Genomic DNA, 13,692 nt, shown 5'->3' with positions numbered 1-13,692 from the left:
ACAATGAAATATTCTCAGCATGATGTCGCAACCTGCGTTCTCTTTTGAATTAAAGGGCATGTAATAATGAGTGCTTAATGTGCAGCTTTGCATGTTGGAATTCCCATCTTTAAAGACCCCCTGCGTCTGGTGGAGTCTTAATTTGTTGAAATTCAAACAGCAGGAGGGGAATCTTTTGATCTGTGTTAGCAGAAAACTTCAGAGGAAAAGTAAGAGATAAATACTGTTGTACACTTTATTTTCTTTTGTCATCCAAATCAGTGTTTCCTCTTTACTTAATCTGTCTTGACTTTTTACAAGTGATTTGGTAAATTACTCCTCATGGACTTATAATATTATAATGTAAGACAGAATATTATACATCCATTGTTTCATTTAGAAAATAGTTGTTGGAGATATATCGGTGTCTAATTGCTTTCTTGTGTTGAGCTGAAGTTTAAATTCTTAGTATAGGGATGACATGTTCAATATTAAGTAAACTAATGTCCGATTGTTTTCCTGCTTTCACTTTGCAGTTTGAATAAAACAGTGTTTTTGTCGTCACGGTTAGTTAGTTCAAAGAAGAATTCAATTTATTTTTGTTCCCTCTCCTCTGTGCAGCAACTGTTAAAAATGAGAGAAGAAATGAAACAGCGAGAGGCGGAGCTGGAGAAGAGTTTGGAGGACAAACAGCAGCTGAAGAACCAAGTCCAGACCCTGAAGGAGGGACTGCAGAACCTGCAAAACACACACGCAGCGCAGGTTAGTTTGACGGGGGGGAAAGACACACATTTGTCAACAGCTACCAAAAAAGTATCTGCCAACTCCCCGCGGTGAATTTAAATATGAAAATGTAGTTTGGAGTTGCTCTCTAAGTTTAAAAGAGAACTCTAAAATCTAATTTGCATTTAAATAAGAACAGAATGAGTTCAAGCTGAGTTCCAACACATGAAGGATTTTGGAAATACAGTGGGTACGGAAATATGGGTACATTTTTCACTCTTTGTTTCATTGCAGCCATTTGCTAAAATCAAAAAAGTTCATTTTATTTCTCATTAATGTACACTCAGCACCCCATCTTGACAGAAAAAAAACAGAAATGTAGAAATTTTTGCAAATTTATTAAAAAAGAAAAACTGAAATATCACATGGTCATAAGTATTCAGACCCTTTGCTGTGACACTCATATTTAACTCACATGCTGTCCATTTCTTCTGATCCTCCTTGAGATGGTTCTGCTCCTTCATTGGAGTCCAGCTGTGTTTAATTAAACTGATTGGACTTGATTAGGAAAGGCACACACCTGTCTATATAAGACCTTACAGCTCACAGTGCATGTCAGAGCAAATGAGAATCATGAGGTCGAAGGAACTGCCCAAGGAGCTCAGAGACAGAATTGTGGCAAGGCACAGATCTGGCCAAGGTTACAAAAGAATTTCTGCAGCACTCAAGGTTCCTAAGAGCACAGTGGCCTCCATAATCCTTAAATGGAAGAAGTTTGGGACGACCAGAACTCTTCCTAGACCTGGCCGTCCAGCCAAACTGAGCAATCGTGGGAGAAGAGCCTTGGTGAGAGAGGTAAAGAAGAACCCAAAGATGACTGTGGCTGAGCTCCAGAGATGCATTAGGGAGATTGGAGAAAGTTCCACAAAGTCAACTATCACTGCAGCCCTCCACCAGTCGGGGCTTTATGGCAGAGTGGCCCGACGGAAGCCTCTCCTCAGTGCAAGACATATGAAAGCCCGCATAGAGTTTGCCAAAAAACACATGAAGGACTCCCAGACTATGAGAAAGAAGATTCTCTGGTCTGATGAGACCAAGATTGAACTTTTTGCCTTTAATTCTAAGCGGTGTGTGTGGAGAAAACCAGGCACTGCTCATCACCTGCCCAATACAATCCCAACAGTGAAACATGGTGGTGGCAGCATCATGCTATGGTGGTGTTTTTCAGCTGCAGGGACAGGACGACTGGTTGCAATTGAAGGAAAGATGAATGCGGCCAAGTACAGAGATATCCTGGAAGAAAACCTCTTCCAGAGTGCTCAGGACCTCAGACTGGGCCGAAGGTTCACCTTCCAACAAGACAATGACCCTAAGCACACGGCTAAAATAACAAAGGAGTGGCTTCGGAACAACTCTGTGACCATTCTTGACTGGCCCAGCCAGAGCCCTGACCTAAACCCAATTCAGCATCTCTGGAGAGACCTGAAAATGGCTGTCCACCAACGTTCATCATCCAACCTGACAGAACTGGAGAGGATCCCCAAATCCAGGTGTGAAAAACTTGTTGCATCATTCCCAAGAAGACTCATGGCTGTACTAGCTCAAAAGGGTGCTTCTACTCAATACTGAGCAAAGGGTCTGAATACTTATGACCATGTGATATTTCAGTTTTTCTTTTTTAATAAATTTGCAAAAATGTCTACATTTCTGTTTTTTTTCTGTCAAAATGGGGTGCTGAGTGTACATTAATGAGAAATAAAATGAACTTTTTTGATTTTAGCAAATGGCTGCAATGAAACAAAGAGTGAAAAATGTAAAGGGGTCTGAATACTTTCCGTACCCACTGTAGGTCATCAAAAACAAAAAGAAAGAACGTGATAGTTATAAAAAAAATATCTGATTTTTTTTTTTTTTTTTTTTTTCTAAGCTCCTCAAATGTCCCAAAGTAGCTATTTGTGTGCATCTGTATAATATCAACACAGCAGGGGAGAGCCCAGCACAGTGACACAGACCATTTCTGACTTCAGTCAGTGCTCTGGTGTTCACATTTTCCTCTCAGGGAGTTTAATATTCTCATTCTTCACATTATAATCCACTCTGTCATTTCCAATGTCTCCTCCAAAAAGTGAATGTTAGAGCTTTAAAGCAGCTCAGTCAGTGATCAAGCGTGTGATGATGTGTCCTTCATTCAGCCTTTATAAGTGAACTGTAATGAATCCAAGAGTCAATATAATCCACTTATAATCATTTGAAGGACTATTTGACATATTCTGTGTAGAACACTATTTTCCAAAGTTTCCAGTGTCCTCTAAAGTTTGTTCAAACTTTCAAAGATATTATTATTGCTTATTGTCAAAGCATTCAGTTCACAGTAAATTACAAAAATATATCCAAATATGTAGCTATATTTTAATAATCAATTAATGACCCTTTGATTTAAAGATTTAGAAAAAATACCTTCATTCCTTTAATACATGACGTTTAAAGCTCCACTGACAGGATTGTAGCTGGTTATGTAAAATAATGAAAATAAAACTGAAGCCTGTTGATCAAAGGAAAAGTCTTGGTTTACATTTTCCACGTTAAAAATGACTGTTTTAAGTGTGTACACGACAAGTTCTGTAACGTGATAAGCGGCACCACCTTGTCCACAGGGTGCGCTAAGAACCCAGTTTGAAAAGTTGGTTGGATATTTATTAATTTGTATACATCGAGTATGACGCAAGTAAACTGACACTACATCACTACCCGTCCGGAGCTGGGCCTTTAGAAAAATTGTGTGTTGTCGTTGTCGGAGAAATGCTAATTAAACCCCCTGCATGTGAGCACACATGAATCCTGAGAGGCAGTCTCATTAAAACGGAGGAAGAGAAATCAATGTTTGGGTGTAGGTTTCTCTGAAGATTAGCGGTCATTGTGGGTGATTTGTCATGTTGAGGACTTCTCTTTGTGCCATCAGTTCTCCTTTACTGGTCCAGTCACTGATTTGCTGTCACCACACATTACTGGATTTACACCAGTGCAGGTCATTGAGGATGTTGGCACTTTTACTTACAGTATGATAACATGAAAAAGTTAAATAAATGTCAGTGCTGCCAAAATGTTAAATTTTCTGCCATACTAAATTGACTATGATGTGAGAAGCGAGGTTATTGTCTCAGACTTTTTTAGAGCCAGACAAAATTTTATTAACCAGCAAAAAATAATCCATTATCATAACTGAAAATCATGTGCCCCCTTAGACTGGGACTGGCTGTGGCTGAGTTGGTCGAGTTGGTCGTCTCTCAGCCAGAAGGTTGAGGGTTCAATCCCCAGCTCCGGCAGCCACATGTCCGAAACAGTGTTCTGTTTTCTGCTCATAGTGAGAGTAGTATCATCTTCTCATCACACAGGGAAAAAGCTTATTTAATGATAGTTGAGCTTTAATCCATGTCTTTAAAAGGGTGTCTATATGCAAGAGCAACTAACAATCCCCTCCTCCATGACATCTCTAAACTCCAACACTGTTTTTTACTGCGTCTCAGGTTGCTAGTTGGACTGTAAACAATGGCAAGCAAATAAGGAAGTCTTGTTCAGATGTCCTTTATTGCTTTGACCAGAGGCACCAAAAGTTTGGCCATCAGTCTGACTACACTGTAGTGTGTGATCAGATCTCATTTGTTAGATCTCATTTTAACTGTAATACTAGGTGCTGCTAATAAAAAAAGGTCAACTTATCTGGTGAGCACAACAGTGAAATACATTTTGGGATGGACACAACAATGGTTAAGGATCTTGGTTCAGCATTAGCCAAACCCATCACCAAAATCATTAATCTCTCAATATCACAGGGTGAATTTCCAAGGTTGTGGAAATCTGCAGTTATTACACCAATTTACAAATCTGGTGATCCCCATTCACCCTGCAATTATAGGCCCATCAGTATTATTCCTATTATGTCTAAAGTTGCAGAGAAATGGGCAGCTGAGCAAATTATACATCACCCGAACAACAGCTCTTATCACCTGCAGCCAATGCAGTTTGGATTCAGATCCAACCACTCAACAGAGACAGCTAATTTCTTCTTCATTGAAAAAATCAAATCACTGCTAGATAACCGTGGCATTGTTGGTGCGGTCTTTCTGGATCTCAGAAAAGCATTTGACACTGTAAATCCCAGGGTTCTTCTATCTAAGTTATCCACCTTTAATTTCTCTGCTGATGCCCTTAAATGGGTAGAATCATATCTCTCCAACCACTCTCAAAGTGTGCGAATACTTAATTATCAATCTGACGCCCTCTGCTTGTCCACTGGCGTTCCGCAGGGATCTATACTGGGCCCACTTTTATTCTGCTTGTATGTAAATGACTTGCCATCTGTGTGTCCTGAGGTTAACATTCAAATGTATGCTGACGATACAGTTTTGTATGTGCATGGTTTAACAAAAGCAGAAGTTACTTCAAAACTAACAACCGCAATGGTCAAAATTACAGCATGGCTTAATCAGTGCTGTCTCCAACTTAACGTGTCTAAACCTTTTGGTATGTTCTTCACTAAAACAAATGACTCAAACAAAGATCCAGATATACTTGTGTCAGGAGAAAAATGACAGATTGTAAAAGAATTCAAATAGCTTGGCATTATACTTGACTCCAACCTGAACTTCAAAGCACATTTAAAAAAAAGTCTGTAAAAAAATTCAATTTAACCTTGCCAACTTCAGATTTATCAAAAACTCCATGTCCACTGAAGCAGCCAAGATGTACATGCATTCAGTGGTTTTCTAATATATGACCTTCTGTTTGACAAGCTGGTCTCAGGCAAGTCACACCACATTAAAACCACTACAGTCTTTGTATAAACAGACAATAAAAGTTTTAGACAAAAAACCAAAGCAATTCCACCACTGTTCAATCCTCAAAAAATACAACCTCCTGAGCTGGGAGAACATGATTAAACAAAAAAAATGCATGCCTCATTTATAACTCCAGGGTCAGTAAGTCTAATATGGATTCACATGATGCTTTAACATCCTGCACATTTAAAACAGTTATTGCTCAATAAGAGTTAATAATATCCATCTGGAGTTTGGTGTCTCTGCCTTGTTTGTGTGATCCAAACTATCTATGATTCTAAAAATACTCCCCACTTGTAGCTGTGTGCATTCACAGACGCCAGTCTGTCTACATTAGCACTTACGTTGTTTCTTTGCCTCTTCTCCTCGTGTGTTTGTGATGTGCCGCAGCTGGAGATGTCGAAGCAGGACGACAGAGGCAGCGAGGAGAATCAAGCCAGTGTAAGTGGGGAAAAAAAGAGATCTAACCCTGAATTCTCCTCTTCACATATTGTTTTCTGTCCTCATTTCTCCCGCTCCTCCTCTGACTCTCCTCTCTAACCTCTTCCTCTAACATGACAGATCATTACAGGCCGATCCAATTCACTGCCACCACATTTCTCATTGAGTAAATCAGCACAGACACAACTAGGCTAGGAAATAAAGGAGTCATAAAGACACAATGGCTCGCAAATGTGCGTCTGTCTACACACCCACACACACTGACACACACTGTCAGGGTGTAATGGATAGATTAAAAACAGAAAAAGGCCAACAGGCATCCCACACCATAAGTGAAAAGAGTACACACACACTGTTATGGAGGACCACAAACAGAACATTTGTCAGAAGAGTAACACAGGAGTTGTTGCTATCACCTGTCAGAGTTCTGAAACAAACAGTTTGATCATTTCTTCTCTCCCTCTATTTCTTCTTCCTACACTTAGTTTGTGTGTGTTTCTGATGTGTTCAATGTATTTTATGTGTGTCTTTTTTTGTCATTGTTTTTGATAATGCTTACGTTTGCTGGCTTGTTTACTACTTAGCTAAAAAGTAGCAGTGACTGATGTGTGTGTTTGTGTGTGTGTGTGTGCAGGAAGCCACAGTCTCTGCAGTGGTGAGCTGCAGTCAGGAGAAAGAAGGTCCAACAGAGAAGACTCCATCGAGTCCTGTCCACTCTGAAAGAGAAGCTCTGCTAGTCGGTATGCTGACACGGATGTTTTGCATTCCTGTTTTACAGTTTGACGAAAGCTTTTTATTTGCTGAATTTAAAATTTTGAATTGCTCACTTTAATTTGTAGCAATGTTTACGAGGACAAACACATTGTGTAATACTATTGTGCATTTGTAGGAATACCCTTTTTTCCCCCCTCATAATTTCTGCTTAAGCTGATTTATAGTCGTTTGTGTGATCAAACATTTTTTGGAACTATACTCTCTTAAAGTAAAATATAAATGTAATAATTGATCACAAAAAGGAAACTGGAATTAAATGATGATTTTAAAGTAACAATATGCTAAAAAGAATGATGTAAAACATCATCTGCCATATTTAAAGGCTATAGTGTTTATAACTGTTCCAAATAGTAACACATACCAGCTGCACCACTCTGTCTCCCTTTATCTTTCTCTAAGAATGAAGCAGTTTTAAAGTCTGCTTTGAATCCTACCAGTCTGTGCTCCACCAGCTGCTGCTATCCAACCTCTGTAGTCTCTGCAATGTGAAACTCCTAAAAGCAAGTTTTGCACACTGGTATTATAAAAGTTGTTAGTCAGATAATCAGACCATGAAACTGTTCCTATTTCTCGAAATGAATCTCTCTGTTCTCTGCGGATAAAGGCAATTCAGATATCAGTAAAATAATTTCCTGTATTATTTCCCTTGCTGGGGTTTCTGTGTTAATACTGTAATGCGACCACAGCAGCATCCCCTCCCTCTCCTTGCTGCTGCCAATGTGTTCAAATTGAAAATGAGAGGTGTTGGCAATAACAGCATGCTGCCTGAAAGAACTGCACACTGTGTTTTAAGGTTTGAAGATTAATAATTAGTACAAATATGACATGTTTTCACACAATGTCATCTCTGATGAGACATTAAAATTCTTCAAAGAATGAACAAACACAACTGTAAACCTGGCCTACGTTTAATAAAATGGACTCATTGTTGTATACAATGGGCATATTCTGATCATATGGGGGCCTCAAGGTGGATCCTGCATTACAGCTTGGGTCAAAATCTGGTTTATAAGGACCTGTATTATTTCAGGTATTGTGCTAACACAGTCTAGATTCCTAATGAGAGTACTATGAAGTTGTTGGCATAAGACAAACCTGGGATCATTAATGTGCTTTCTATGGCTACAGGCACTGTGCTTTGTGAGATAGATAATGGAAATAGAGAAGATTATTGATGAAATCACTGAATGGTTGAAAAGTTGTGTCAGAAGGGGCCAACAGCTCTGATTTGCCCAGGGCAGCATAGCAGGTTAATGGTAACAGGAGTGAATGCTTCAAAAACTCAAGCAAACATTCCTGTGTTTCTAATACAGCATGGAGCAAGAAGCATTGCAAGTTTGTAGAAACACTGAAATCAAAGGGGGAACAGATGCAGAGCTGATTAGTATAATAAGCTGTAACAGTTTAGAATGAGCTACAAATGTTTATGACAATTTAAATCACAAACTTTGGATTCCCTTCAGATGCAGAATTCATTTTATAGTCATAGTTTGCATTTATTGTGAGTTAAAAGACTCCAAGGATGATGAACAGGGGAATATTTGTCTGAAATTGAAGGAAAAGTTGGAGCCGTGGAAACTATTAAAAGTTTAACTGTCATTGTTTGAAACATTTACTGATGGCGCACATACATCGTGTGGGCGCATGTTGTCACTGCAAACGTCTGCACTGTCAGCTGGAGATGTTCATTGGCCCTTCAAGGCAAATAAGCACAGACGGCAAACCCACTCCAGTGGGCTGTTTTATGAAAATAAATCAACAGCATCAAATACTTTATGCTACGTCCCAGTGCACCAGTAGAATCTCTTACTTTTTGCTGTTGGAGCAGCTCCAGGCGAGCATGTTGATTAAGTATCAACCGACCTCCTGCAAGCAGCAAATTATAAAGTGATGGAGTTTGAAATTCCCCCTTGAGAGTGCCTAGAAATTCTGGTATTCTTGCTCTGGTGTTCAAGATAATGTTGAACTATGTGACTAACACTTTTTTGTTTAACTCTTGATCTTTGGTTGCTCTAAAGGTAGAAGGTAGTTAGTGGGCAGAGGTGGAGGATTATCTCTCTCATGTCCCGGTGAGCTGATAGCAGATGGTTTGTTTGAGCTGAGCTTTGACGAGAGGCAACAACATCAAAAGCTGTCATTAAACACTTCCTCTAATCAGGAGCCACAATGGAGAGGAGAGGAGAGGAGAGGAGAGGAGGGGAAAGGAGAGGAGGAGAGGAGAGGAGAGGAGGGGAAAGGAGAGGAGAAGGAGAGGAGAGGAGAAATCCTCTTGCAGTTTGTCATTGTTTGACAGGTGACAGGAACTGGAGTTATGTGCCACATCTCTTCCTTAACTTTATTTTTGCATGACTGGTTTGTTCCTCCTCAGGGATCATCTCCACGTTCCTGCACGTCCATCCGTTTGGAGCCAGCATTGAGTACATCTGTTCCTACCTGCAGCGTTTGGACACAAAGGTAACAGACACAAACCTTCACTGTACCAGCTGTATGTCACTGATCAAAGAACAGCAAACTTGAAAGCAACATTATGTGGGACTTCAGATTGGTATGTGTGTACAGACTTCTTATATATATATATATATATATTTTTTTTTTACTACTATTGACTTTGAATTAAAATGTATTTTTTACTCAGTGGGTTGTAAAGTTCAGTATGGTACAGCTATTAATAGAGCATTGTCTGTGGTTTGTGAAAATGTATTTGACTTCTGTAAATGCTTTTAAACCATGGGCACATACCTGAGCACAGCAGGGGAAACACTTACAGAGATTAAAAAAACATTCACAAGGAACTTTCTGAAACATGTCACTAGATGTTGCTTAGAGGTAAAACTTATCACAGACATTTAGGAAAGAGTTGAACTCTGGACACAGTTTCTCTCCCGTTTCTGACCTTGAGTTTCATAGCTGTCTGACCTGATTCTGCTAGCCTTGTGATTTCCTTTGATGCTGAAACATATAAAAACTAGGTCCTTCATTCTGACACATGCAGCCTCCATCTTCAAACACTCAGAGTTTCTATGTCTGCCGAACCACAGCCAGTTCATCTTTCTGCCAAAGCGTATCAGACATATTATCGGTCTTCACTTCCACTTATATGAGGCTTTCAAAATGCCAACATTCAATGTCACCTCCAAAAGGAAACACAGAGATTAATGGTCATGTCTGGTCCCCGCCCTGACTAGAGGACTTTCAGGGGAAAAAAAAACAGGTTTCTCTGCTCCCTTTACCATCAAAGATACTATAACATCCAACGTGAAAACATCAGATTTCAGGTTACTCAAAGTTTCTTAATGTTTGGAAAGTGATTTGTTGTGCGCAAAATATTCGTCATGTACACAAAGTTGCTGCCAGACGAAAGTCTTTGAATATGCTCGCCACCACCCTGACTCATCCTCACACATGCAAAGAAAATATTGTGACTTTATTCTCTCGTGCCTTTTGTGAATACTGAAATAAAGTATAAAGTGAAAGCATGTGCGTGAGCAAACACCCACACTTGTTGGTCTGTGTGAATATGAGTTTGTATGCATTGTGTGTTGCTCGGCTACACACATAAAGCAGCCCACAGAGTTGTTATGAACAACACAGACTCCCCGAAAAACAAGAACGGATCCAGTCTTCTTATCTACACGCTCCACACACAGCTCCATTGTGTGTAATGTCACACACGTCTTATCTCCATGAAGGACCTTAATGCATCGTGACATCAACACAGAGCCTGAACATTCTACTTATTATTGAGAGACGCTGTCGACAACAGCTCGTACAGTGAATCGTGGCAGCGTCACCTCTGAATTTTAATCGACTCGTCATCCTCAGCCCACCTGAGTGGTGTGAGCAGGATGACGCTGTCAGACTCTAACTTTGAGTTTGTACTGATCTGACCATGTTTAAAGAGTGGCTATTTAAAAGCTGAAAGATTATGACTAAGCCTTTTTCATAGCAACATAACTTCCTCACTGTTTTCTATGAATGATGAGTAGTAGATTTTAAGATCTAAAAGGAACATGGGTTGAAAGCTTCTGGAAAATGACTCCAACAAAAAGAGCAACATCTGCACAGTGATACCAACGAAATCATTTTCAACACAATGTTTCATCCGGCTCAGATCTTTGTAGAAAAAATGTTTGAAAAAAAGTTTTACACCCAAATAGAGTATAAAAACAATTCATAGATGAAATGGACATTTAATACATCTCTTTTTGCACACATTTTGTGTTTGAGTGTAACTATATGCATTAATTTATTTTTAGCAATATTCATTAATAAACAAGTAATACTTACTTTATGTGCTCCTGTTTTGTGCAGAACCTTTCAAATGAACAGCCAGTTTTTATTTGAAGCTGTTTTATTGATTTCTCAAAGCATTATTTGGAGATAATGATCAGGTGCTAAGTTGTCATCAGTATTGAGGATGGCCCTGAAAAATTCATTTTCCCATGCCCAATACACAACTTAGTCTCAAATAGCCCAAAGAAGAAGAAAACTGTTGTTTCAGTTTTAAGTCCAGGTGATCAAAATAAATTCTGTTTTTTAGATTTACTGTAAGAATAAGTATTGAAGATTAAACCGTGAAAGACCAAACAATATAAAACATGGAGAATAAGTTACATTGTACTATAAACTCCTGAATGTGCTATCACCTCTGATTGATATTAAAATCCAACTTACAATCTGAATAATGACAACACACTGAACATTATCAGTATACAGACTAAAACAGGATATCTGACATTCTCCGGCAGACAGCTAGAATAGATGTCCCCTTCCAGGAATGTTTGGGACACTCCTCAGTGTGAGGAGGTGAGCTTTAGGGTTTCTGGGTACCACACTATATTAAGGGTCATATGGGGTTAAATACATCTTTGATATGAGCAGAAACCTGACCATGTGAAGCTTAAAATCAGTGTATTTAGTCAATGAAAAGCATCCCTGAGTAATGTAGTTGCCCCTCTTGAAGAAGTTCAGTGTCATGGCCTTTTAATGAGCTGTATTCAATAATCTTTTCCCTGTGAGACCAGAACAAATCACATTATTACAATGAAGCCTAGAGGGGATACAAGCATGAATGACCTTCTGTGGATCTCTGAATAAAATACCTGATCTGAGTAATGTTTCCAAGCTGAATAAAACACTTGTGCAGCAAGCAGCACCCGTGCAAGTGACATGAGGGCTTCTGGTGTCATATTTGTTAATTTGCTATCTAAACTAGACATAAGATTACAAATAGCACTGAGGCTTTAATAGAAAATTATCAGGACCAAAGATAGACCCTTGAGGAATTCCATAGTATACATTGCTAGAGAACAGACTTCATCTGCCACAGGAGAAAGAACATTCTATTAACCAGTGCCTACTAATGCTAACAGGTTTTTCCTAACTTCATAAAATATCTCAGCTCTGATGTGCCTTGTAGCTCACTGCGTAGATCATATGTCTGTATATCAAGGCCAGGATATTTAAAACCAAATTCAACAGCCGCAAGTCCCGGGTGACATATTTAGAGCAAAGCAATTCTAGTATTTTTTAACAGATTTGATTGGCATTCATACAGAGCAGCTGCCATCATTTGTTAAATCTAATATAAAACTGAACAGGAATATAGAAGTACCTCGGGTGTTATTACTATATGCACTCTCTGTTAGAACATGAATACTTCCCTTGATTTCTTGTCTAACCCTGGTCTGGTATGTGTGTCTCTTCAGATTAACACCAGTGAGGTGGAGGCTCTTCTCTCTCGGCTGCCTTGCACCTTCATACAGGAGCTGAGTGGAGTCGGAGCCAGTCTGGAGAAAAGATGGAAATTCTGCGGCTTCCAGGGCATCAAGAGCACATAGAGTCTGCTGGTTACACTTCCAAGATGTGGAGGAGAAGACAGGAAGACAAGGCTCAACATAAGGAACACTGTAGAGATGTGAAGGACAGAGTATAAAGCCCACAAATATCAGAGACTGTGGACTCTACCTGACTGTTCAAGGACACAGAAGACTGAGCAGAGATGATGTTACATGAGCATTTCAGGGACACTGAGCAGGTGGCAGAGACTGAAAGACGCAGCATTCCCATGGTTACTGGAATAATGTCACACAATCATGAAGACAGAGGCTTCTTGAGCATGGACTCTCACTGAGCTTCTCAATGCCTGCAAAATATTTCTTGACCTAAAGACTTAAAGTCTTCAGTCACTGGACTCTCAAGTCGTTATGGCCCACATGGGCTGGGCGTCGTACTTTCTGAGCCAACAGTCGGCTCTGTAAAATGTCATTAGTTTGGTTCCATGATCATGACCCATCCATCAAATAGAAACACAGTTCATTGGAGCCATTCTAGGCTACAATCTTTTGATGAACTTGTTGAACACAGTTTGGACATTCTCAGTTAAAACAACATGTAAACTTACACAGTATGTTGTAACACACGGTATGTACATATACAAGTGAAACGAATATAAATGAAAAAGTATTTTTTGGATGCAAAGATTTTTGTTATTTTTTTATCAAAAATAAATTAATTTATATGAATACACATCTCAATTTGAATGGTTATTTTATGTATTAGCTTATGTGTCATTTATTCTGCAAGGGAAATTACTTTTATTTAAATCATGTTCTAATTCAAGTTGACCATTTCATCAGATTTTAGATTCCCCTTATGTTGCCAAGTAATCACTATTTATTTTGTACATGAAATGCAAGAGGATTTTTATTTTTTTGAGAAAATGATTTTGCTATAAAATCATGATTAAAAAACTCTTTATTAAAATGGTTCTCAAGATGAGGTTCCTGCCACCAAATGGGTCCCTGCGATACATCTGAGGGATAACAAGATAAATATTAGGTCTTTTTATTTATTTTTATTTCTAGTAAGATACTTGATACTTTGACGTTTTTGGGACACCTGCAAATCCTTCAAATACAACAATCTAGAAATAAATGAT

The 13,692-nt window shown here is 39.1% G+C and overlaps 1 protein-coding gene across 2 annotated transcripts in view; it reads left to right on the top strand.

Moving 5' to 3' along the window:
- LOC132982190 (ecto-NOX disulfide-thiol exchanger 2-like) overlaps positions 1-12,940 on the top strand; it is a 108,806-nt gene extending 95,866 nt beyond the window's left edge. For both annotated transcript variants that reach the window (XM_061048536.1, XM_061048537.1), the window contains exons 11-15: positions 601-741; positions 5,928-5,978; positions 6,613-6,718; positions 9,121-9,206; positions 12,461-12,940. In XM_061048536.1, the coding sequence (XP_060904519.1) occupies positions 601-741; positions 5,928-5,978; positions 6,613-6,718; positions 9,121-9,206; positions 12,461-12,592 (516 nt within the window). In that variant the 3' untranslated portion in view covers positions 12,593-12,940. The remainder of the gene's footprint in view (positions 1-600; positions 742-5,927; positions 5,979-6,612; positions 6,719-9,120; positions 9,207-12,460) is intronic.
- Positions 12,941-13,692: the final 752 nt, after the last annotated feature.

This window comes from Labrus mixtus, chromosome 10 (assembly GCF_963584025.1).
Source record: "Labrus mixtus chromosome 10, fLabMix1.1, whole genome shotgun sequence".
Lineage (NCBI taxonomy): Eukaryota > Metazoa > Chordata > Actinopteri > Labriformes > Labridae > Labrus > Labrus mixtus.
The sequence above is the reverse complement of the archived record's forward strand: the minus strand, read 5'-3'. Positions and strand labels throughout refer to the sequence as shown.